The 26733-nt window shown below is 41.2% G+C and overlaps 1 protein-coding gene and 1 non-coding gene across 6 annotated transcripts in view; both read right to left on the reverse strand.

Moving 5' to 3' along the window:
• TERB2 (telomere repeat binding bouquet formation protein 2) overlaps positions 1-12506 on the reverse strand; it is a 55416-nt gene extending 42910 nt beyond the window's left edge. For 4 of the 5 annotated variants that reach the window (XM_055276884.1, XM_055276886.1, XM_063640751.1 and 1 more), the window contains exons 1-5: positions 12411-12500; positions 12216-12297; positions 10710-10849; positions 7331-7392; positions 3051-3136 (exon numbers count right to left, since the gene is read on the reverse strand). In XM_055276884.1, coding sequence (XP_055132859.1) covers positions 3051-3136; positions 7331-7392; positions 10710-10849; positions 12216-12297; positions 12411-12474 — 434 coding nt within the window. In that variant the 5' untranslated portion in view covers positions 12475-12500. Of the gene's footprint in view, positions 1-3050; positions 3137-7330; positions 7393-10709; positions 10850-12215; positions 12298-12410 lie in introns of all 5 variants that reach the window. The other variant, XM_055276885.2, reaches the window with a different exon arrangement.
• LOC129483609 (U6 spliceosomal RNA) lies at positions 5985-6086 on the reverse strand. Its single transcript, XR_008658127.1, has one exon. It is a non-coding gene; the product is annotated as a U6 spliceosomal RNA (small nuclear RNA).
• Positions 12507-26733: the final 14227 nt, after the last annotated feature.

Raw genomic sequence — 26733 nt, forward strand, 5'->3', positions numbered from 1 at the left:
TAGGTGTGGTGGTACACACCTGTAGTCCCAGCTACTCAGGAGGCTAAGGCACGAAAATTGCTTGAACCCAGGAGGTGGAGGTTGCAGAGGATATAGTGAGCCAAGATGGTGTCACTGTACTCCAGCCTGGGTGACAGAACGAGACCCTGTCTAATTAATTTTTTTAATTAGCCAGGCGTGGTGCCACACATCTGCGGTCTTAGCTACTCAGGAGGCTGAGGTGGGAGGATTGCTTGAGCCTGGGAGTTCCCGGTTGCAGGGAGCTATGATCATGCTACCTCACTGCAGCTTGGGTGACACAGCAAGATCCTGTCTCTCTCTCTCTCTCTCTCTCTCACACACACACACACACACACAAATTAAGTAAATAAATAAGTAAACATAAGGTGTTTAAGAAAGAAAAAAAATCCTCTTTATACCATAATTTCCACATCTGATAATTTACATGAAGAAAACTATCAAAAAAGTAGAGTAAGATTTATTTTTTAAAAGATGTTCATGGAGGTGTCATAAAAGTAACAAATTCTAGGCCAGGTGTGGTGGCTCATGCCTGTAATCCTAGTGGCATTTTGGGAGGCTAAGGAGGGAGGATCTCTCACTTCAGCCTTGGAGGTTGAGGCTGCAGTGAACTGAAATCACGCCACTGCACTCCAGCCCTGGGGGGTCAGAGTGAGCTTTCGTCTCAAAAAAAAAAAAAAAAAAAAAAAAAGGTTAAACAAAATGAAATGCCATATGCTGCCATACACATCATAATATCAAGATTTTTCAGCCAGGTACAGGTGGTTTATGCCTGTAATCCCAGCCCTTTGGGAGGCTGAAGCAGGTGGGTCACTTGAGGCCAGGAATTTGAGACCAGCCTGGGCAACATGGCCAAATCCCATCTCTACTAAAAATACAAACAATTAGCTGGTGTGGTGGGGTGGCATGTGCCTGTAGTCCCAGCTGCTTGGGAGGCCAAGGCATGAGAATTGCTTGAACCCGGGAGGCAGAGGTTACAGTGAGCCGAGATCACGCCACTGCACTCCAGCCTGGGCAACAGAGTAACATTCTGTCTCAATTAAAAACAAAAAACGAAGGTTATTACTGGAAAGGTTATTACTGGGAGAGGATTTGGGAGAAATTAGGATTTTATACTAATTCTGTACTGCCTGATTTTTGTACATCAAGTTTGTATGATGTAAAAAATCAATGTCCCTGGTACTATGCTAACAAATGCTTCAGCGGGTAAATTGAGGGTATATTTTATCTGTGTTCACACTGCACCCTCTGGTGTTTCCACAAAGAAAAGGCTCTAAGTAGACACCTACCTAGGGTTTATTCATATCCTTTGTCCATTTCTGTTGTTTTTGGATTGGACATATTTTTCCCAGATTTGTAATACCTCTTTGTATATTAAGGAAATTAGCCCTTATGGGAGAAAAACTTGAAAAAATTATGTAAATTACATCGTTACTTTTTATTTTGAAGAAAGATAACTACTATTTGATCATTTATATTACAGCAGCTAAATACCAGACTGTAGGGTGCCCCAGTCCCATCCTCCCCTCCCCCAATTCCACTCCTGGCTTGCTTTCTGTGTCCTGACCAAAAATCACAGAGTGCTTTGACTGCTCTGTGACACAGCCCAGTGCAGGGTTTTCCCATCGGGCTTGAACTCAAACCAGGACCTTAAACATTTCCAGACACTGATAAAGGTATCTAGGTTGCTGCTCAAAACACTGAAAGAAACTGGCCTCAGCCCTGAGTCAGATTCCTTAAACCCTCATATAAACTCCATACCCAGACCCCCTCACTGTGGATATACCTAGGTAGAACACCCCTTATATCTCGTCCATTGCAAGGATTGGTGCAATGCTCTACAAGTTCCCTCAATAAATGCTTTAGACTGATTACTCCAGTTAGTGGTTCTTTCTTTAGAATCCCAACTTGGGACAGTTTGGGGCACGCCCTTGTGGGGATTCCCCTGCCTCCACTTTTAGGTTGACTCCGACCACAGGTTTGGAGGGATAAAACATAGACTTCTGAAGAACCAATGTTCCCTATGAATATTTGAAAACCAACTGAATTGGAAAATATGGAACTAGGACTAGATCATGTAAAAGCCTGCAATGAGAAGGCCTCTCATAAACTGGTCCTAATATAACGGCAAGGCCATGTTTGTTTGTCTTCTTAAATTAATTTCTTGTTTTTCTTTGAGACAGAGTATTGTTCTGTCACCCAGACTAGAGTGCAGTGGCGTGATCACGGCTCACTGCGGTCTCAACCTCCTGGGCTCAAGCGATCCTCCCACCTCAGCCTCCAAATAGCTGGGACTACAGGTATGTGCCACTATGCCCAGCTAGTATTTTAAATTTTTTATGGAGATGGGGTATCCCTATGCTGCCCAGACTAGTCTCAAATTCCTGGGCTCAAGCGGTCATCTGGCTTCAGCCTCCCTAAGTGCTGAGATTACAAGCATGTGCCACAATGCCCAGTCTAAATTTAATTTCTTAAACCAACGTAATATATTACAAGCAATTTGGAAAGAAGAGGGAAAATCACTCATCACTTTTCATCCTAATTAAATTACTGCTAATATGTAGTGTATTTCCTTCCAAGTAAAAAATATATTTTAAGATTCTTTTGTAGTTCATAAGCATGATGATTGGGTTTTCACACACAGATACACATAATTTTTAAATGATTTATTAACTGTTAACATACATAAAATCCTTGTCTCCTTTCTGCAGAGACAGTATAGTGTGCTATATTATGAGATAGTATAGTATTCTACATAGTAAATACCTGGTATAGTATTTAATGACTACCATTTAAATGAATGGGCTCTGACTCAGTTCAAATCCTGCTTCTCCCCTACTTAATAAAGTTTGTATGACTTTGGGGAAATTGCTTTACTTTCTAATCATAGATCTCTTTTTTTGTATAATGGGAATTATTATAATGCTATCAATCTCATAGGAAAACTGAAAATTGAATGAGATAAGCACACAATCAGTGCTCACAGATTTCTACATTGAATTGAATATCAATGAAGTTTATGAATTCAATACCTTTCGGATAATTCTTTTTTGTGCTCTGTTGCTAGTTCACTGTTTTCCCTAAGGGTCTTTATTTCATTTGGTGTTACTTCATCATGCTGTGGATAGAAAAATAAATCACATTTAAAAAAATCGTCATTCCAATGATCCAATCAGTAATGTTTTTAAAAAGGAAAAATAAACTGGCAATATATATATCAAGAGTCATAAAAATATTTACACATTTAAGTCCACTCAATCTAGCTTGGTGGAGAAAATTTACAAAATTTTGTCCACACACACATGTAATTATACTATATATTTTTAGAGACACATAAAGAAGACCAGAATTTTAAATATACCAGCTGTGGTTATGTCAGATAAGTAAAACTTTAACTGATTTTTTTCTCCTTTCAATTATTGAAATTTCCTCTAATGTGGTTATATTACCTTCTAGTCACAAAAATAAGGAAACAAAAAAACTTGCTACTAATTTAAACTTTCTTAAAATCCTTGACTTAAGGATTCCTGTGAGCTACAAATCAAAAATATAAAGTAAGCTGAACAAATTATATTTCTCCTTCAAAAGGACAGTGAAGTATTTAGTTGTAAAGACGTAAAATAACTAAATGTATGTTAAGCTTTTACTAAATAATTCTGTGAAAGCAACTTAGATACTGGTACCTATCACATAATCTATTTATTTTATATACCAGTAAGAAGTTTCTTTTTTTTTGAGACAGAGTCTTCCTCTGTCACCCAGGCTGGAGTACAGTGGCACAATCTCGGCTCACTGCAACCTCCGCCTCCCAAGTTCAAGCAATTCTCCTGCCTCAGCCTCTCGAGTAATTGAGATTACACGCACCAGCCACAACATCTGGCTAATTTTTTGTATTTTTAGTAGAGATGGGGTTTGCCATGTTGCCCAGGCTGGTTTCGAACTCCCAAGCTCAGGCAATCGGCCCGCCTCAGCCTCCCAAAGTGCCAGGATTACAGGCACGAGCCACGGCGCCCAGCTACCATTAAGAAGTTTCTATAGTTAAATAAAAACTTAAATCCACTCCAAACAATAGTAATGCTCCCCAGATTTACCCTTGTTATTGCCATTCAGTGAATACCTTCCACGTATATATGCTATGGTTACATGATTATAATTGGCTAATACTCATATCAACCAATATTTTGAAAGAATTGAAAAACTCTTTTATCATGTAATAAAATAACTTCTAGAGTCAACATCCATACAAGCATGTTTTAGTAATTTTTTAGTAGAAAAACATTGGATTGGGTTAGAGCTGAGAAAATTTGGCTCCACTTTGCTAGTATCTGCCAATGTGTACTAAAATGGGTCATTATATTTTCTTTACCTTAGTTTTCTCGTGTATAAAGCTAAATGATGAAATTAATGATCTTTAAACTCTAAAGTTCTGGTAAAGTCAATAATTACCACCAAATAACAACCACTGCATTACTGCTCACGTTCCTGGAAACACTGTGAAAAGTCAAGGATTAGATATTTCAGTCCTTAGTACAGCATACTATTACCTCCTGGGCAAAAAGACTGAAGGAACTATTATTTTCAGATGATGATGCCTTGGGAAGAAAAAGCAAATTAATGACAGAAATATAAAATATATAAGTTGATAGCCTGATTTTGGACATAATGTAAAGGTTTTCTATATGATATGGCTGTGGGTTTAAAGTTTTAAAAAATAAAAAATAAAAATGAAAGATTTTCTCCCTAACTCTTTATTGTGAAAAATTTCAAACTTACCAGAAAGTTAAAGAATAGTACAATAGGCCAGGCGCGGTGGCTCATGCCTGTAATCCCAGCACTTTGGGAGGCCAAGGCAGGCGGATCACAAGGTCAGGAGATCGAGACCATCCTGGCCAACATGGTGAAATCCCGTCTCTACTAAAAATACAAAAAGTAGCTGGGTATGGTGGCAGGTGCCTGTAATCCCAGCTACTTGGGAGGCTGAGGCAGGAGAATCACTTGAACCCAGGAGATGGAGGTTGCAGTAAGCTGAGATCCTGCCATTTCACTCCACCCTGGTGACAGAACGAGACTCCGTCTCAAAAAAAAAAAAAAAAAGAATAGTATAGTAAATACCATATACCTTTCACCTAGATTCACAAAGTGTTAACATTTCCAACACCTTGAGTGCCTCCTCTCTCTTTTTATTTTTGTGGAACCACTTGAAAACATTTGCAGATATGACATTTCCACTCTCTAATACCTGGCATGTGTTTTCCAAAAATATACATTGTTTTATCTTTACAACACCACTATCACACTTAAGAAAATAAAATGTAATACAGTATCACCCATTATACAGTTCATTGTTAAATTTTCCCAATTGCTCTCCAAATGTCTTTTATACCTCTTCTTTATTTCTCTTAATCTACTATGCTCCTATTGTTTTTTTGTATTTTGTGACATTAACTGATGTTAGAGTCCAGGTCAGTTAATTGTTTTGTGGTATGGTCCATATTCTGGATTTGTCTGAATGTTAACTCATAATTAAATTCGGGTTAAATGTTTTGAACAAGAATACTACACAGATAATATTGTGTATTTATTATATCATATCAGACTGAACATAATGAAAGGTTGCTCCAATATTGGTGATGCTAAGTTTGCTAAGTTAGTTAAATGGTGCCTGCCAGATCGCTCCATTGTAAATGTACACTGTTTAACTATGTAACTAATAATCAATCTGTGGGTGATAATTTAAGATCATAGGTTTAGAATCCATTAATGACCTTATCTAAATCAATTATTATATTGAGGGTTTTTAAAATGGTGATTTTTCTATTTTATCTTTCTTTCTATATTTACTAGCTGCTATTTTTGTAAAGGAAGATTTTCCTTATCCCACCCTTATCTTCCTTATTTTCTTCCTTCTTTCCTTTCTTCCTTCTGTCCGTCCTTTTTTCTTTATGTCTGCTTTTGGAGTATCATATACACGTATGGAATGCTTCACGAATTTGCGTGTCATCTTTGTGCAGGGGCCATGCTAATCTCTGTATTTCTGATTTTAGTATGTGTGCTGCCGAAGCAAGCACATGGATGCTTTTTACCTAACATATTATGATCCAGTATTGTCATTATTAGTTTTAATGCTCAATTGTTCCCAAATTTGACTATTACCTAAAGATTTTGAAGTAAGTCAAAAGCATAAGTAAATCTGAGGCAGGATGGCGAAAGCTACAAAACAGCTATTTTTCCAGTATTGTACACTTTTTTTCTTCTTCTTTTGGTTAATTAGGCAGCCCCCGAACCAGAATAGGTTCAGACAGACTCTTGTACACATTTATTGAGGGGTGTTATTCAAAACATTGAACAAACAGCACATCATAGGAATTAACCAATCAGAGTCCACACTGGCAGTAAAGAACTGGTAAATGGCAGGGCGCGGTGGCTCACGCCTGTAATCCCAGCACTTTGGGAGGCCGAGGCGGGCGGATCACGAGGTCAGGAGATTGAGACCATCCTGGCTAACACAGTGAAACCCCGTCTCTACTAAAAATACAAAAAAAAATAGCTGGGCGTGGTGGCGGGTGCCTGTGGTCCCATCTACTCTGGAGGCTGAGGCAGGAGAATGGCGTGAACCCAGGAGGCGGAGCTTGCAGTGAGCCGAGATCGCACCACTGCACTCCAGCCTGGGCGACAGAGCAAGACTCTGTCTCCAAAAAAAAAAAAAAAAAAAAAGAGCTGGTAAATACTACGCACCTATTATTCTCTTCGTATTACTAACAGAAGCAAATTTTCAAGTTTCTTATGGGAATAATTTTATTTACACAAAATAACCTCAGTTTTACTAACGTACTACTATAAAACAATGTCAAACCAAAGAATATTCAATAACAGCATGTCCTTTAAATTTCTTATTCTGGGCCGGGCACAGTGGCTCACGCCAGTAATCCCGGCACTTTGGGAGGCCAAGGTGGGCAGATCACTTGAGGCCCGGAGTTCGAGACCAGCCTGGCCAACATGGTGAAGCCCATCTCTACTAAAAATACAAAAATTAGCCGGGCACAGTGGCACACGCCCATAATCTCAGCTACTTGAGAGGCTGAGGCAGGAGAATCACTTGAAACCAGAAGGCAAAGGTTGCAGTGAGCCGAGATCGCGTTGCTACACTCCAGCCTGGGAGACAGAGTGAGACTCCGTCTCAAAATAAATAAATAAATCTCTTAATCTGACTTATTGGTGCTAACATGTCACAAGTAAACATTTTAAGGATGACTTTGCTTTCAGAAAATGTTGAAACTGCAGATTCTAATCAAGTACCTTAATTTACTCTTACCTTTTCTATCAGAAAATGTTGGTCTTGTTCCCAAATAAAACTACCAATTTTTCTTCTTATTTCTGTGATGAGAAAAACAAATCCAATACTGGTTTGTTTGTTTTTTTTTTTAGAATCTTCTGAATTTTGCTTAAAGTCTGAAATTTCTAGGCCAGTGTTATTCTATTTGCAACAAAATCACATAACACACTTGTTAAAATGCAGATTCCTATTGAATCAGATTATTGAGGAGGAGCTCTGGAATTTGCGTTTCTAACAGACTCTCCAGATGATTCTAATACACTTTGCTAATCATTGTTGTAGATGTTTCCTGCTAGAATATATCTATATATATATTTGTATCTGTATATACATTAGATATGTGTGTGTGTATATATATATAATATATACATCATTGAGGTATGTTCATCCACTCTTTTTATATCTATATTTGTATATACATATATATTAAATATACACCAATATCTATATCTGTATCATTAGATATACATTAGATGTGTATATATATGTATGTATAGATATACCTCTGCATTTATAGATATATATATAATAATGCATGTATCTATATAATGCATTAGCTATATATTAGATGTATATCTAATGTCTATATAGCTATAGATATTGATACAGATACACATATATAGATATAGATATAAATAAAGGGTGGATTAACAATATGTCTAGTAAACATGGGTACAGGAATTCTACAATGGTCAGCATGTCAAAGGACAATGTCATCATCCAAAATCAATGATCTCAAAAGTTTTCACAGTAGCCAAAAGGACAAAAAAGGTAATATTACTCTAGACTTCTGCTGTCCAGTATGGCAGCCACTAGCTACATGTAGGTACTGAGCACTGGAAATGAGTGGTTAATCCAAATTCAGAGGTGCTGTAAGTATGAAATAAATACAGGATTTTGAAGACTTAGTATCAAAAACAGAATGTAGGGTATCTCAATTTTTATAGATTATATATTGAAATAATATTTTAGATATATTAGGTTAAATAAAATATATTCCTAAAATTAATTCTACTCACTTAATTATGTAATTAATTTTTTTAGAGGAGGTGGTCTCACTACGTTGCCCAGGCTGGAATGCAGTTGCTCTTCACAGGGGTGATCATGGTTCACTGCAGCCTCAAATTCCTGGGCTCAAGGGATCCTCCCACCTCACCCTCTAGACTAGCTGGGATTACAGGTGCATGCCACCTCACCCGGCTATTTTTTTTTTTTTTTTTTTTTTTGAGACGGAGTCTCGCTCTGTCAGCCAGGCTGGAGTGCAGTGGCGCAATCTCGGCTCACTGCAAGCTCCGCCTCCCGGGTTCACGCCATTCTCCTGCCTCAGCCTCTCCGAGTAGCTGGGACTACAGGCGCCCGCCACCACGCCCGGCTAATATTTTATATTTTTAGTAGAGACGGGGTTTCACCGTGGTCTCGATCTCCTGACCTCGTGATTCGCCCGCCTCGGCCTCCCAAAGTGCTGGGATTACAAGCGTGAGCCACCGCGCCCGGCCTCACCTGGCTATTTTTTATTCTTAGTAATGTGGCTACTAAAAAATGTGAAATTAATATGTGGCTCACATTTGCATCTCACACTTCTACTAGACAATAGGCAGACTAGAAAGGTATACTTTTAATTTTTTATAAGAGGCATGTTTTCATTTAAAACAGATTTTTGAAAGTTTAAATACATGTTAATATAAGATGCTGAACTCAAAGATAGAATAGGAGTGATAATTTAAAATCATATAAGTAAATAGGAGTGATAAATTAAATCACAGCCATTCTACAATATAAGCTCCTTGAAGGTGGGTATTCACTGATTGGCACAAGTAGTTTTTAAAATCAATTCCCCCATCCAGCCATTAATTGATTTATGTAACGACTTAGAACAATTTAGTGTTGTTACTTATAAGTAGGTTTCACCAGGACATCGACTATGGAAGGAACCAAATCTCTGGGGTTTCTAATGGCTTTTTTATAGAAATAATTTTTAAGTTGTTTGTTTTCTTTTCTTTTTAATACTCTCCTCACTGGGAATATGTACTCATCTTCACTCTGTCTTTCGGGAGATGAACACGTATCTATGATATGTATGATAACACGTATCTTGATATGTAGGCAAGCTACATATCAAGAATTGATATGCTTGCCTACATATCAAGAATTGGGTAATAATACAAAACCTACCCATGGGGTAGTTAAAGTTAGCCCAGGCCAGGCACAGTGGCTCACGCCTGTATTCCCAGCACTTTGGGGGGCCGAGGCAGGCGGATTACTTGAGGTCAGGAATTCAAGACCAGGCTGGCCAACATGGTGAAACCCCATGTCTACTAAAAATATAAAAATTAGCCGGGTGTAGTGGTGGGCGCCTGTAGTCCCAGCTATTTAGGAGGCTGAGGCAGGAGAATCGCTTGAACCCAGGAGGTGGAGGTTGCAGTGAGCTGAGATCACACCACTGCACTCCAGCCTGGACGACAGAGTAAGACTCCATCTCAAAATAATAATAATAAAGTTAGCCCAGAAAAAATAGGCAGGATTTGGGTAGAAGAACAGGATAAGAAAGGGTGTTCCAAGCAGGGAAAACTAAAAGCACCAATCTCAGAAGCAGTTTATTTACTTCCCCATCCTATTTCCTAGGGCTGCTGAAAAAAATGATGTGAAGGTGCTTTCAAATGTATTTTAAAAAATACAAATACATAGGTTTATTATCATAACCAGTCTTTAAATATCAGAAGAAAAAATTAGAAAAATAATGAAGAGATTCAAAACTAGCAAAGAATACATTTATTAAATGCTCACCATATCAGACAACTTAATATATTATCTTATTTTTAGAAATAATTTGAAATTATTAAAATAAATAGAGACAGTGTCTCACCATGTTACCATGTTGCCCAGGCTAGTCTTGAACTCCTGGGCTCAAGTGATCCACCCACCTCAGTTTCCCAAAGTGCTGGGATTACAGGCACGCCCTACCACACCCAGCCTATTATCTCATTTTATCCTCAAAACAACTTCAGAGAAGTAACTTGCTAAATGATCACAAAACTAGTAAGCATCAGATCCTAGCCTGTGAAGGCAAGATCTGCATCTGTTTTATTCTCCACTGAATCCCCAGCACCTACCCAGGTTGAAACCTGGCGCACAGGAAGAGCTCAATGAATGTATGAATAAACAATACATAACCAAAGTCAGGATATACACCCAAGGCAATCTGATCCAAAGTCCATGCTTTTTCCACTTAGGTTAAATAGATATAAAATTCAAAAATATGTGACTGAGAACAAAATAAGTACAGTTGAATTTGGCTGTTTAACAGAGATTAGCCAGATTTGGCTGTCTGACAGGGATTGGCTGAATGATCTTTGCTAACCTTTTTGCAGGCACGCAGGAGGAAGAATGAAATGACCCAAAGCCACCGAGTTTTTTATTTCGGCATTAGCTACTGCAGAGAGATAGTAGGCATGAAAAACTGTAGCATTATCTTCTATGTAATCAAGGCTCTGATATATTCTAGGAGAAAGAAAGGAAATATTTTAGGTTATGAAAGAAACAAGAATGTATTTAACCTTTCAAAAGAATAAATAACTGGAAGTAGGGAGACAATTACATTGAAGCATACATGTATGCTGTCCTTTTCTGGCAAGGAAGGAAAAACATATGGCATAAGATACTACTTTCTGGGGACCTATATCTGGCACATCTCAGCTTTACAGGGTTGGTTAATGACCATATGAATTAGGAAACTTGATCTAAAACGGTCGTGTTTACTGGGCATCAACAGTGGATTGAGCTAGCAGCCTATGGGGCTTATCCATGGTCATTGCTATAAAGAGGGATCAATTAATCCTGAGGTGAGGAGTGTGCATGCAGTCAGAGAAAGCTTCACATGTAAAAAGCAACATCTTTTCTATAGGTGGAGATAAGAAGAGCATTACAAGAAAAAGACATGCATGAAGGCACAATAATGGCAGTTCGAGTTGACTGGGCTACGGAAGGCATGAGAAAAACTGGGAAATAAACAAGGTAGGCACAGCCACGATCTAAATCTGTAGGAAATCAGCGGGGGGCGGGGTGGGAGTGGGGAAAGGAGGGTGGTAGGGCTCTGATTTGATGTCTGGTTTGTAAACGAAATCTGACAGCCATGCGAAGGGGGATCTCAGGGAACAGATTCGAGGCACAGTAGCGGCTTGGGAAGTTACTTTGATAGTCCTAGCCAAAAGGGAATTAAGGTGCTACTAAGTTAGTGGCAGTGAGGATGAAGAACAATTACAGGGATCTAATTCATGGTATTCGGCCACTGACTGATTCATGGCGTAGGGTTGTTATTCAAAGTTTTGGAGAACACAGGCCCTAGCCCAGGTATGAGGGGAAATGAGAAGATTTGATTTAGACATTGAGTATGAGGGGCCTTCAAGGCGCTACATGCGGGTGTAGAAGAGGCAGCTGGAAACACACACTTGGAATTCAGGAAGAGGCCCGAGGACCAGAGAGAAGCCTGTGACACTGCAGCAGAAAGGAAAGGAGGTTGTCTATTTCTTTCCCTCAAATCTAGGACTGAAAACTTGCCCGTTTCCAGTCTCACCCTATCGTCAATATTATTTATTTATTTATTTATTTTATTATTTTATTTATTTTTTTTTGAGATGGAATCTTTCTCTGTCACCCAGGCTGGAGTGCACTGGTGCCATCTTGGCTCACTGCAACCTCCGCCTCCCGAGTTCAAACGATTCTCCCGTTTCAGTCTTCCGAGTAGCTGGGATTATAGGTGTCCGTCACCGCGCCCAGCCTCATCAATATTTATTAGTGGGCTGCAACTTCCATCCCTAACTCCCGGCTCATCCTAAGATAAGAGGCACTGCCAGGTCGCCCTCAGTACCTCAGCGTGTCTGGGTGCGAGGCATCACAGCTGAACAAGAAGTCGGCGGCTCGCGGGTCACTGATCGTTCCCCCTTCAGCCACTGTGGAGGTAAGAACACAGGGTGAACCTATCAAGCACCCGGGACCCAAAGCATCAGAGAGAGGAGGATGCTCCCCTCACCACCTAACCCGCTGCTTCCACTCAGCTTCCTACCCCAGAATTGCCTCAGATCGCGGCTAACGCTACCGCAAAACCAACCGCGCTGCCCTTGAAACATGGCGTCGCCAAGCCTGCCGAGACGTGAGAGAGGAGGCCGCAGAGCTGAGATCCCTGATTGGTTCCAGGACCAAAGCCAAGCTCGATGATTGGTTCTCAAGAGAAATGGCCGGGAAAGGCCTGAGGCCCTCAGATGAGGGACAGTCACTACCAGACTGAGCTGACTGGTTCTCGGGATCACTTAGGGGCCTCTCAGCCTTCCCCTGATAAGAGGAGGGCGGCGACTCGAGTTGGTGAGGGTTTTTTTTTTTGTTTGGTTGATTTCGTTTTAAATTTTGAGGTGGGGAGTTTTAAACCCTAAATATTAACATAGTTACCATGCTGTATGTGTACAAGCATAGGGCAGATTCCGCAGCATCAAGTATTATTTTTGAAGCAAAATTCATTTCATCATTTCATCTATAAATGTTTCACTTTGAATCCCTTAAAAGTGAGGACTTACAAAACACACACACAACCGCGACACCATTCTCGCACTTAAAAGATAGTTCAATATAGTCAAATAGCACCAGTGTTCAAATTTCTGTTTTACTCAAAATTGTTTTCCTTTTACAGTTTCCCGTCTCTTACATCAGTTGTGATAAGTAGTTATATTTTTCTGGTGTTGTGTTCCTTTAAACATTAAAAAATTGTTTATGTAAAGTTGTCCATAAAATCTTTCACTTTTTAAATATCTGTGGGATCTCTAGTCATGGTTCTTGTTTTCATTTTTTTGTCCTTGTTTTTAAATTTTTCCTCCTACTTTAGTCACCTGTCTGACAATCTTTTTCATTTCTGATACTGGTTATTTGTGCCTTCCCTTTTTTTGTTTCCTAGTCTGATTGGAACTTTGCCAATTTTTTAGCTTTTTCAAAGAACATACTTCTGGTTTTATTGATATTCTCTTCATGTATTTCTTTTCTATATCATTAATTTTAGCTCTTTATAATTTCCTTCCACTTTTCTTTCTTTAAAATTGCTGTTCTTAGGCTGGGCGCAGTGGCTCATGGCTGTAATCTCAGCACTTTTGGAGGCCGAGGTGGGGAGATCACTTGAGGTCAGGAGTTCGAGATCAGCCTGGCCAACATGGTGAAACCCCAACTCTACTAAAAATACAAAAAATATCTGGGTGTGGTGGCGCATGCCTATAATCTCAGCTACTAGGGAAGCTGAGACAGGAGAATCTCTTGAGCCCGGGAGGCAGAGGTTGCGGTGAGTTGAGATCACACCACTGCACTCCAGCCTGGGTGACAGAGCAACACTCCACCTCAAAAAAAAAAAAAAAAAAATGCTGTTCTTTTTCTAATTTCTAGAACTGGATAATTATTTTTGATCCTTTATTTTTCTAATATGTGCATATAAAGCTATAAATTTCCTTTGAAATGTGTGTCACATGTTTTTAAGAGGTCTTTTTTTATTATTATTCAATTCAAAGTATTTTCAGATTTCCCATATGAGTGTTGTGACTTGTGGATTATGTGAAATGTTTTTAAATCTCTAAGTACATATGATTTTCTAGTTCTCTAGTTGTTATTGATTTCTGGAGTTCGAGACCAGCCTGGCCAACATGGTGAAACCCTGTCTCTACTAAAAATATAAAAATTAGCTGAGTGTGGTGGCACGCGCCTGTGGTCCCAGCTTCTTGGGAGGCTGAGGCAGGAGAATCACTTGAATCCGGGAGGTGGAGGTTTCAGTGAGCCGAGATTGTGCCACTGCACTGCTACAGCGTGGGCGACAGAGCAAGACTCCATCTCAAAAAAAAAAAAAAAAAGGTGTTTTGTGTGATCTTTTCTCTTGAAGACCAGAAAGAGTTTATCTTTAAATGTTCCATTTTACTTCATGTGCCCTTCACAATTGTAAATTATTCTTCACCTTTTTTATCCTAATACATGCATAGTTACATTGATATATTTGTTTTTAGCCATAACAAGTTTTGATGTGCATTCTTGACAATATTGTTTGCTTCAAAATCTACAAAGGCTAATGATTTTTCTAGCTTATGACTTAAAGTTTACTGTTTCAAGAGAATTTTCCCAAATACTCAGTTGACTCAAGTTTATTTCAGCATAAATGTCTTGCAACCTACTTTTAAATATTATCTCTTATTAGTTTATTCCATTGCTTTATTACTTTTTTGCTGGGACTCCAACTTTGTGAATAGTGCCTTTGCTTAACTTTGATTTCTTTTTTTTTTTTATTAATTTTTTTTGAATACAAAAACAATAAACATTTTCTAAAAATACATACAAACAAAAAGATGCGTATCAAACATATTAGGAAGGTTGCACATGGGAAGTCGGGGAATAGAAATGGGGGTGGGAGTTAAAATAAATGAGAGAGGGACTTTATATGGATCAGTGATAATAACTCAATCCTCTATTTGACAAAGAAGAGGGAGAAGGAACAGGAAGAAAAAGAAAGTGGGATAAAGGATCAGAAAGGGAGGAAAATAGAAAAAATTAGAGTATGACTCCAGGGTAGACCTGTTTTGTTGTCATTGAGTTGGTTGGTTGGTTTGTCTGTTGTATTCTTCATGTTTCGCCAAGTTGGCCAGACTGGTCTCGAACTCCTAGCCCGAAGTGATCAACCCGCCTCGCCCCCCAGAGTGCCGGGACCACAGGCGTGAGCCACCACGTCCAGCCCCCACATTGCTTCTGGCCTCCGTGGTAGACCTCCCAGACGGAGCGGCCAGGCAGAGGAGCTCCTCACTTCTACCCACACACGGGGCGGCCGGGCAGAGGGGCTCCTCACTTCCCAGATGGGGCGGCCAGGCAGAGACGCTCCTCACTTCTTCCCAGACGATAGGTGGCCGGGCAGAGGCGCTCCTCACTTCCCAGACGATGGGTGGTCGGGCATAGGCGCTCCCCACTTCCCAGACGATGGGTGGCCGGGCAGAGGCGCTCCTCACTTCCCAGACGATGGGCGGCCGGGCAGAGGCGCTCCTCACCTCCCAGACGATGGGTGGCCGGGCAGAGGCACTCCTCACTTCCCAGACGGGGCGGCCGGGCAGAGGCGCTCCTCACTTCCCAGACGGTGGGTGGCCGGGCAGAGGCGCTCCTCACCTCCCAGACGGTGGGTGGCCGGGCAGAGGCGCTCCCCACCTCCCAGACGGTGGGTGGCCGGGCAGAGGCGCTCCCCACCTCCCAGACGGTGGGTGGCCGGGCAGAGGCGCTCCCCACCTCCCAGACGGTGGGTGGCCGGGCAGAGGCGCTCCCCACCTCCCAGACGGTGGGTGGCCGGGCAGAGGCGCTCCTCACCTCCCAGACGGTGGGTGGCCGGGCAGAGGCGCTCCTCACTTCCCAGACGGTGGGTGGCCGGGCAGAGGTGCTCCTCACCTCCCAGACGGGGCGGCCGGGCAGAGGCGCTCCCCACCTTCCAAATGGGGCGGCGGCCGGGCAGGGGCTGCAATCCCAGCACCCTGGCAGGCCAAGGCAGGCGGCCGGGGGGAAGAGGCTGCCGCGAGGCCAGACCACGCCACCGCACTCCAGCCCGGGCAACACCGAGCACTGGGTGAGCCAGACTCCGTCTGTAGTCCCAGTACCTCGGGAGGCTGAGGCGGGCAGAGCACTCGGCGTCAGGAGCTGGCGACCAGCGTGGCCAAGATGGCGAACGCGTGCCTGCAGCGAAAGGAGAAAAGGCAGGCGGTGGCGCGCGCCGGCAGTACCAGGCAGTCCGCGGCGTGGGCAGCAGCAAGCCGAGTAGATTGCAGCCTGCGCCAGAGAGGGAAAGGAAGGAAGGAAGGAAGGAAGGAAGGAAGGAAGGAAGGAAGGAAGGAAGGAAGGAAGGAAGGAAGGAAGGAAGGAAGGAAGGAAGGAAGGAAGGAAGGAAGGAAGGAAGGAAGGAAGGAAGGAAGGAAGGAAGGCAGGCAGGCAGGCAGGCAGGCAGGCAGGCAGGCAGGCTTAACTTTGATTTCTACCACTTTTCTGTGACCTCTTCTTTCCTTATGTCATTTTCATTATCCAGGTGTTTTTCTACCTTTCTTCAATGCTAGTCATTATATTTTCATTTGAGTCTATTCTCCTTTGTGACCTTGTGGTTCCCTTTTTCTTTAGGAGATAACTTTTTCTTTCTTTCATTTATCTTCCGGCTTTAATTAACTATATTTTCATTCCCTTATGTTTTTGCCCATTTTTGTTTGTAGTTTTAGATATGTGACTCCAGGGGCTTTTCATATCCACAAATGCTTATTTGAATAAATTTTATTCTATTTGAAGTGTTGGCTTAGAATTTTATTCTGAGTCATAGTTATTTTATTTGGGGAGATTTGAATTAGTCAAAGTATACTGGATCTGATTTTTAAATTTGTTTATTAATGATTTACGTAAGTTACATGAACTTGAAAATTTCTTAGACTGATTTAAATAATTTATGAACACTCTTAGACTGATTTAAATAATTTATGAATACTCCTGACCTCAGGTGATCTGCCTGCCTTGGCCTCCCAAAGTGCTGGGTTTATAGGCGTGAGCCACCACACCTGGCCTATCAGACCTTTCAGAAACAACATACAAAGCAAAACAATCATGAGGTGGGTAGCAAATTCAAAATACTCTATAATATACACAGGGCTTTATATCCAGCCAACTACCCTTGTGTAGTACCAGGACTACACAAGAAAGTATTAAAGATATAAGAACATATAAAATCATTTACCTACAAGCCTTTCTTGAAGAAACTACAGGATGAGTTTCATCCAAACAAATAATACTGGGAAATCCTCATTAAAATGATGAGTGTGAGTATTTACACATATTGTAGCTCTAAGGCTAAAATGAAAATAGGAGAAGGGTGAGTTACTAATATGGAAATCTTATGTATTGTGTAAGTTAAAAATAATGAAACTAAAAATGGGAGGAGGAGAGAGGGAAAAAAGAAAGTAGAATAAGTTAAATTTTTTTAAATACAGAAGCAATTAATACAGGACTTGTAGAAAAGGAAACACAGCAATTATAATAAAAATAATTATAAAATATTGTGATACAGTTGAGGCCAAATCTATCAAAAGTCATACTTATCCATACGAATGGCTTAACTACCAAAACAGGACATCACTTTGAATCACAAAATACAGCCCAAATATTTGCAGAATATAAGAGACACACCAAAACCAAAGTGATTAAGAAAGGATAAAAATTTACACACAAGGCCGGGCGCAGTGGCTCACACCTGTAATCCTAGCAATTTGGGAGGGTGAGGTGGGCAAATCACCTGAGGTCAGCAGTTCAAGACCAGCCTGGCCAACATGTTGAAACCCCATTTCTACTAAAAATATATAAATTAGCTAGGCATGGTGGCGGGTGCCTGTAATTCCAGCTACTCAGGAGGCTGAGGCAGGAAGGCAGAGGTTTCAGTGACCTGAGATCGTGCCATTGCACTCCAGCCTGGGTGACAAGCGCAAGACTGTCTCAAAAAAAAAAAAAAAAAAAAAAAAATGCACAAAGGCATACTAGGCAAATGAAAACATTAAAAAAACAAGGTATAGCAATCCTTACGTAAGTAGTATTCAGGCCACAAAACATTAAGCATGACAAAGAAAGCAAGCTTTTAATGCTAAAACCCCATTCAGGATGAAGATACAATACTTATGAATGTCTGCATACAAAAATCACATTCTGTGTAAATAGAAATCGGAGGCACCAATCAGAGGTAAATAGAAATCAGAGAGGCACTAATGAGTAGTTAGGAAGGCTGTCATCATTGGTAACTTTAAAACTCTACTCTCAATACAACACAGATCAAGTGGACAAAATAACTAAGGATATAGAAGACCTAAACATCATACAATCAATAAGAAAAATCTTAAGAATAACTACAAACATTACACCCTTAGAAAATATACTTTTTTTTGGAGACACAGTCTCACTCTGTTGCCCAGGCTGGAGTGCAGTGGCACGATCTCAGCTCACTGCAACCTCCAACCCCCTGGTTCAAGCAGTTCTCCTGCTTCAGCCTCCCAAGTAGCTGGGACAACAGGTGTGTGCCACCGCACCTGGCTAATTTTTGTATTTTTAGTAGAGACAGGGTTTCACCATGTTGGCCAGCTGGTCACGAACTCCTGACTTCATGATGCACCCACCTTGGCCTCTCAAAGTACTGGGATTACAGGCGTGAGCCACCACGCCCAGCCTAGAGTATATATTTCGTCAAGAACACATAGAATAGTCACAAGAAATTATCATATAATAGATTACAAAGACATATCTGCAAGTTCCGTAAGTATAAATATTATAAACAACACTTGCCAGTTACAATGCAATGACGCTAGAAATTATTAACAAAGTCATAAACACAAACACTCTTTCCCATGAAAAATTTTTAAAAATTGTTAACTATGGAGTAAAAGGGGAGATGGAAAAATTCTAAAAACAATGATAATTAAAATATTACAGATCAGCATCTATGGGTCCATTTAATGTAGAAATCAGAGGAAAATTCTTAGCACTGAGCACTGTATTAGACCATTTTCACACTGCTGATAAAGAAATATCCGAGACTGGGAAGAAAAAGAGGTTTAGGTGGACTTATGTTTCCATGTGGCTGGGAGGCCTCAGAATCATGGCGGGAGGTGAAAGGCACTTCTTACATGGTGAGGGCAAGAGAAAATGAGGAGGAAGCAAAAGCGGAAACCCCTGATAAACCCGTCAGATCTCGTGAGACTTACTCGCTATCAGGAGAGGAGCACAGGAAAGATCTGCCCCTATGATTCAATTACCTCCCCTTAGGTGGCTCCAACAACACCTGGGAATTCTGGGAGATACAATTCCAGTTGAGATTTCAATGGGGACACAGCCAAACCATGTCAAGCACATTTATTAGAAATGAAAGAATTCAATATATGATTTAATTTCACAGATGGAAAATATAGAAAAGTAATACAATAAAAAAGTAATACGAAAAACAAAAAACACAAGAAAAGTATAATAAAGATGAAAGGAAAAGTAAATGAGATAGGGAATAGAAAAACAAGAGTGAAATGCAGTCATTTCTCCAATTTGGTCCATGGAGAAGACAGACCGATATTGGAGAATGATAGTGGATTATCATAAATTATTCAGATGGTGACTCCAGTTGCAGCTGCTCTTCCAGATGTGGTTGTGTTGCTTTAGCCAATCAACCATCCCCTGGTACTTGATTTGCAGCTACTGATCTGAAGAATGCCTTTTTTATTTTCTTTATACCTATTAGTGAAGACCACTAGAAGCACTTTGATTTCAGCTGGCTAAGCTAGAAATACATTTTTGCTATCCAATCACAGGTGTTTATCAACACTTCAGCCTATACTTGATCACCTTTCCTTTCCACAGCACCTCACACTGGTCTATTACTTTTACGATATTATATTGCTTGAACTTGGTGAGCAGAAAGTAGCAATTACTCTGCAATGTAAGTGTCTCAGGAAATAGATCTCATAAATATTCATGGACCTTCTGTCTCACTGAAGTTTCTAGGGGTACCATGGTAGGAGAATCCCTCCCAAAGTGAAGGAAAATTTGTTGCATCTGGCCCTCCTATGACCACAAAAGAGGTGTAATCCCTACTCGGTCTCTTTGGAGGCAAGATGTAGCTCATTTAGGTGTGCTATGCCAGCTCATTAACCATGACCTGAAAAGCTGATAGTTTTGAGTATAGCCCATGACAAGGGACAAGAGAAGGCTCTGTAACAGGTCCAGGCTGCTACATTTGTATTACCATCAGCAATGAGATTTTTCCAATAAAGTAATTTTTGCCAATTTACATGGACGTAATAAAATATCTTGCTGTATTCCTGCTTTTCTTTTAATTGGTTATTAAATGGCATGTTGGCCATTTGTGCTTACTCTTCTGTGAATTGTATGTTTGAGTCTGTTGCCCCCCATTTTTTGTATTGAGTTGTCTTTTCCTTATTATTTTATAGAACATTTTTATATTCTTTAGATATTCATTCTTTCTCATATGTTACCAGAAAATAAACCAAAAACAAAAGAAAGCAAAAAAAAATACAGATAATTTTCTTTATTTTCTTTTCTTTTTTTTTTTTTTTTTTTTTGAGACAGAGTTTCACTCTTGTTGCGCAGGCAGAAGTGCAATGGCACAATCTCGGCTCACCACAACCTCTGCCTCCCAGGTTCAAGTGATTCTCCTGCCTCAGCCCTCCCGAGTAGCTGGGATTATAGGAATGTGCCACCACGCCGGGCTAATTTTGTATTTTTAGTAAAGACTAGGTTTCTCCATGTTGGTCAGGCTGGTCTCAAACTCCCGACCTCAGGTGATCCACCCACCTCGGCCTCCCAAAGTGCTGGGATTACAGGCATGAGCCACCGCGCCTGGCCTATTTTCTTTTTTATAACTGAAGTTCTTATTATTATTTTAGCAGTTGTCAACTTAAATAATACACAGAAGGACTCTCTAAAATAAAGATATTTGAGAACAAAGGATTGTGATGAGAATATGTGTGCCATGGTAAACTATGAGCACATTCAGGGAGGAAATGGAAGACAATCGTTTTTAAAGGTAATAATGAAGAGGTTTACATTATCGTTCTCAATAAAGGAGATTCCAGTCCAAGGTTGGACAGGCAGTTGCTAGGCAGATGTCATCACAGAAGCATTTTTTGTATAAGGTTACAATGACCTTTGTGCAAAGTTGTGTTTTTTGCAGTCTTTTGTGATACTTTTTGTTATCAGGCATACAAGAATTAGAATTCTCTTTTCATGGCCTTCCCTGGCTCTATTTGTTAAGCTTTCTTTTTTTTTTTTTTTTTTTAACATTAATGACTCCATTTTGATTTTGAAAACGTTCATACAGTATTTATCATTATTTCTACTTTTTGATTCGTGTTTTATAACAATTTTAAGAAATCTTTATCACAAAGTCTTCTTTATTTTTTATAACAAATTTAGAGTATGTCTTTGCTATTATGACCTTAACCCTTCTGGAGTATTTTGTAGATAATAAATTATATGAAGTAAGAGACTTTTTTTTTCTTTTTTTTTTTTGAAACAGAGTCTCACTGTTGCGCAGGCTGAGTGCAGTGCTGCGATCTTGTATCACTACAGCATCAGCCTCCTGAGTTCAAGCAATCCTCCCAACTCAGCCTCCTGAGTAGATGGGACTACAGGCACGTGCCACCATGCCTGGCTAATTTTTCATTTTTTTTGTAGAGATGGAGTCTCACTATGTTTCCCAGGCTGTTCTAGAACTCTTGGACTCAAGCAATCCTCCTGCCTCAGCCTCTCAAAGTATTGGGATTATAGGCATGAACCACCACATCTAGCCATATAAACTATTTTTTTTTTCTCTCATGTGGATAACCAACTGTCCCAGCACCTCTGCTGTCCTTCCTCCTTAGCCTTCTGCTGTGATAACTTCATCATATGTAAAATTGTCCTCAATGTTTAGCTCTGTTATGTGGCTCTCCATTCCACTCCAATGCTTCATTGATTTATCCTTGAATCAACACTAGTGTGTCTTAATTACACTTTTATGGTAGATTATATTGAATTACTGAAAATATTTCAAAGTGGCTCGTAAAAAAAAAAAGAGAAGATATGACTTCTGATAAATGGAATTTTTCCGATTTGTATGGATCGGGGTTTCCAGTTAGATGGTCAGATCTTCCTATGAGATGGTAAACCGTCCTTCCTGTCTGCTGGGATAGGCCCTTGAGCTTCCCCTTCAGATGCTTTTGCCTCTGCTTGTCCTTTACTCACATCTTACATTGTTAGGGTCAGCATGCGAAGGAGTTCCCCATGAGAATTTTGATGGGATTTCACTGAATCTATAAATCCTCTTGGGAATTATTCACAATGAAGTATAATTATGTAATTTTACAGAGATGGACATTGTATGAGTCTGCTAGGACTGTCATAAGGTAATACCACAGACTGGGTGGCTTAAACAGCATAAATGTATTTCTCACAGTTCATGAGGCTGGATGTCCAAGATCAAAGTGTGAGCAGGTTCGATTCTTCCTGAGGCCTCCCCACTTGGCTTGTGGACGCCACCTCACTGTGTCCTCACGTGGCCTTGTCTCTGGGCACTGCATCCCTGGTGCCTCTCTCTCTTCTCATAAAGACACCTGTCCTATTGTATGAGGGCCCCACCTACACGAGCTCATTTACCTTTAGGAGCCCCCTAAAGTCCCTGTTTCCAACTACAGTCACATTGGGGGTTAGGACTTTAACATATGAATTTTAGGGGGACACATTCAGCCTGTAGCAGACATTTCAGTTGTTTCTCGTGTCTTAATCTAATTCAAACAGCAGTGAGAGCTTCAGTAATCTCAGCCTCTGCCATCTCTCATAGCTGGGTAACTACTAGCCTTTCACAGGGTCTCACCTTGCTTGCTGAGGGTAAGTGTTAAATCACCCTTGTGACTGGCAGCTTTAAGCAAATACCTCATGAGGTAATAACCTACATTGGTCACATTTATTTTTTATTTCCTTTTTTTTTTTTTAATTGAGACAGAGTCTCACTCTGCCACCCAGGCTGGAGTGCAGTGGTGCGATCTCTGCTCACTGCAACCTCCACTTCCCAAGTTCAAGGGATTCTCCCACCTCTGCCTCCTGAGTAGCTGGGATTACAGGTGCCTGCCACCATGCCCAGCTAATTTTTTTTTTTATATATTATTAGTAGAGACAGGGTTTCACCATGTTGGCCAGGCTGGTCTTGAACTCCTGACCTCAAGTGATCCACCCGCCTTGGTCTCCCAAACTTCTGGGATTACAGGCATGAGCCACCATGCCGACCTCATTTCTTTATTGCAAAATAAATAGATAACAGAATAAAAATTTTAAGATGTAAACTGATATTAAATGAAAAGCATCTCGTCTTCCCTTCCTATCCCACTATCACATACCTCTTAATTTTCATAATTTCCATTACTTTCATAAATAAGGGCTGTTTCTTTTATGAATTACTGAAAGCAATTCAAACTGGCCTGTAAAAAAGTGAAAATGAATGACCTCTGAAAAATGAACATTTTCAGATTTGTCTGGATTGGGTTTCAATTTCAATTTTTTTTCTTTTTTTTTTTTTTTTTTTTTTTGAGACAGGGTCTTGCTCTATCACCCAGGCTGGAGTACAGTGACACAATCTCGGCTCACTGCAGCCTCAATCTCCTGGGGTCAAGCAATCTCCCCACCTTAGCCTCCCAAATAGCTGGAACTACAGACATGCACCACCACGCCTGGCTAATTTTCATCATTTTTGTAGAGATGAGATTTTCCATGTTGCCCAGGCTCGTCTCAAACTGAGCTCAAGTGATCCAACCACCTCAGCCTCCCAAAGTGCTGGGGTTACAGGCGTAAGCCAGTGTGCCCAGCACTTTACTGTCTTTTACCATTTATCTCTTATATGAGATGAAGCACAGTGATTCACCAGGCCTGAGTTATGTGACTACTTTTATGGTGTGGACTCGGATGGATAATGTGTTTTCTGGAAAAAAAAGAAAAAGAAAAGAAAAGAAAGAAAGAAAAGAGAGAGAAAGAAAGAAAGAAAAAAGAAGAAATAAAGAAAGAAGAAAGAAAGAAAGAAAGAAAGAAAGAAAGAAAGAAAGAAAGAGAACACAAGATACAGTTAACAGAAAAGGAAACAGGCGATAGGTAAGTCAATGTTACAGATATTCACATTTAATGACAATTTAAAATATAATGCATATATTTCTTTTTTCCCTTCTCCCACCCTTTATTTTTTTAGACAGAGTTTCGTCTGGTTGCCCAGGCTGGATGCAATGGTGTGATCTCGGCTCATCACAGCCTCCGCCTCCTGGGTTCAAGTGATTCTCCTACTGCAGCCTCCCGAGTAGCTAGGATTACAGGCATGTGCCACCACACCCGGCTAATTTTGTACTTTTAGTGGAGACGGAGTTTCACCATGTTGGCCATGCTGGTCTTGAACTCCTGACCTCAGGTGATCCACCCGCCTCGGCCTCCCAAAGTGCTGGGATTACAGACATGAGCCACCACACCTGGCCAGAAGTAGATTTTTTTAAAGTTAATACATGATAAGATTTTGCCGGGCATAGTGGTTTATGCCTGTAACCCCAGCACATTGGGAGGCTGAAGTGGGAGAATTGCTTAAGCCCAGGAGTTGGAGACTAGCCTGGGCAACGTAGTAAGATCCCATCATTACAAAAAATAAAATTTAAAAAAAAGCCAGGTTTGGTGGCCCACGTCTATCGTCCCAGCTACTCTGGAGGCTGAGGTGGGAGAATTGCTTGAGCCTGAAAATCGAGGCTGCAATGAGCCATGATCACACCACTGCACTCCAGCCTGGGCACCAGAGTGAGACCCTGTCTCAAAAAATAAATAAATAAATAAATAAAGATGATATTTAACTCATTAAAAAGAAAACTGGCAAGGTGTTAAAATCAGTTCAAAGGACAATCCAGGAGAGGTGCGGTGGCTCATACCTGTAATCCCAGCACTTTGGGAGGCCAAGGCAGGTGGATCATTTGAGGTCAGGGGTTCAAGACCAGCCTGGTCAACATGGTGAAACGCTGTCTCTACTAAAAGTACAAAATTAGCCAGGCATGGTGGCACGCGTTTGTAATCCCAGTTACTCTGGAGGCTGAGGCAGGAGAATCACTTGAAGCCGGGAGGCAGAATTTGCAGTGAGCCAAGATCATGGCACTGCACTCCAGCGTGGGCAACAGAGTGAAGCTGTGTCTCAAAAAACAATGAACAATAACAACAAAAAAAGGATAATCCAGGCCTTGTTCGGTGGCTCCCAGCACTTTGGGATGCCAAGGCAGGCAGATCACCTAAGGTCAGGAGTTAAAGACCAGCCTGGCCAACATGGTGAAACCCCGTCTCTACTAAAAATATAAAAATTAGCCAGGCGTGGTGGCATGTAGTCCCACCTACTCGGGAGGCTGAGGCATGAGAATTGCTTGAATCCAGGAGGAGGTTGCAGTGAGCTGAGATTGTGCCACTGCACTCCAGACTGGGTGACAGAGGGAGACGCTCAAAACGAAAGTGCTATCCAAAGAACAGATCGGGAATATTAACATAAATGTTTAAGGGAAGGTGAAACATCTTTCTTGCTTTTTGTTTTGTTTTGTTTTTTTAGATGGAGTCTTGCTCTGTCACCCAGGCTGGAGTGCAATGGCATGATCTTGGCTCACTGCAAAGTCCACCTCCCGGGTTGAAGCAATTCTCCTGCCTCAGCCTCTGTAGTAGCTGAGATTACAGGCACATGGTTGTAATCCACCACACCCGGCTAATTTTTGTATTTTTAGTAGAGACGGGGTTTCACCATGCTTGCCAGGCTGGTCTTGAACTCTTCACTTCCGGTGATCCGCCTGTCTCCACCTCCCACAGTGCTAGGATTACAGACGTGAGCAACTGCGCCGGGCTTGAAACAGGTTTTTCCTTGGAGGTGGTGGTAATGAAGGGGGAGAATCGTCACTCCATTGTATGGAGTTCGTTTGCATATGTATAAACAATAATTATTTTCCTTTTTGTTTTCTTTTGATATGGACTCTTGCTCTGTCACCCAAGATGGAGTGCAATTGTGCGATGTCAGCTCACTGCAACCTCCACCTCCTGGGTTCAAGCAAGTCTCATGCCTCAGCCTCCCAAGTAGCTGGGATTACAGGCACCTGCCACCATGCCCAGCTGATTTTTGTATTTTTAGTAGAGACAGGGTTTCACCATGTTGGCCTGGTTGTTCTGAACTCCTGACCTCAAGTGATCCACCAACCTCGGCCTCCCAAAATGCCGGGATTACAGGTGTGAGCTACCACGCCCAGCCTATTTTCCATTGTTATAATTTATCTGTAATTTATAAAGTTGTAAAATAGGCTGGGCGCAGTGGCTCACGGCTGTAATCCCAGCACTTTGGGAGGCTGAGGTGGGCAGAGCACCTGAGGTCAGGAGTTCAAGACCAGCCTGGCCAACATGGTGAAACCCCATCTCTACTAAAAATAAAAAATTTAGCTGGGTGTGGCGGTGGGTGCCTGTAATCCCAGCTACTCGGGAGGCTGAGACAGGGAGAATTTCTTGAACCAGGGAGGTGGAGGTTGCAGTGAGCTGAGATTGTGCCACTGCATTCCAGCCTGGGCGACAGAGCGAGCCTTTGTCTCAAAAAAAAAAAAAAAATGTAGAGAATGTGGATTTCTAGAGAATATGAAGGGAGGACATTGCAAAACGAAGCAGCCAGGGGGAGGAAATATCCTGGAGGAAGTTGAACTTCACTCTGATTGGGAATCTATCCAGGTTGAAGCCCCTCTACAGAGGTCCCCAGAATGCTCCCCTCTTTCCCCACTGAGTCGGCTGGGAAGTAAAGTCCAAGATGACAG

The sequence above is a fragment of the Symphalangus syndactylus genome, chromosome 5 (assembly GCF_028878055.3).
Source record: "Symphalangus syndactylus isolate Jambi chromosome 5, NHGRI_mSymSyn1-v2.1_pri, whole genome shotgun sequence".
In the NCBI taxonomy this organism is placed as follows: domain Eukaryota; kingdom Metazoa; phylum Chordata; class Mammalia; order Primates; family Hylobatidae; genus Symphalangus; species Symphalangus syndactylus.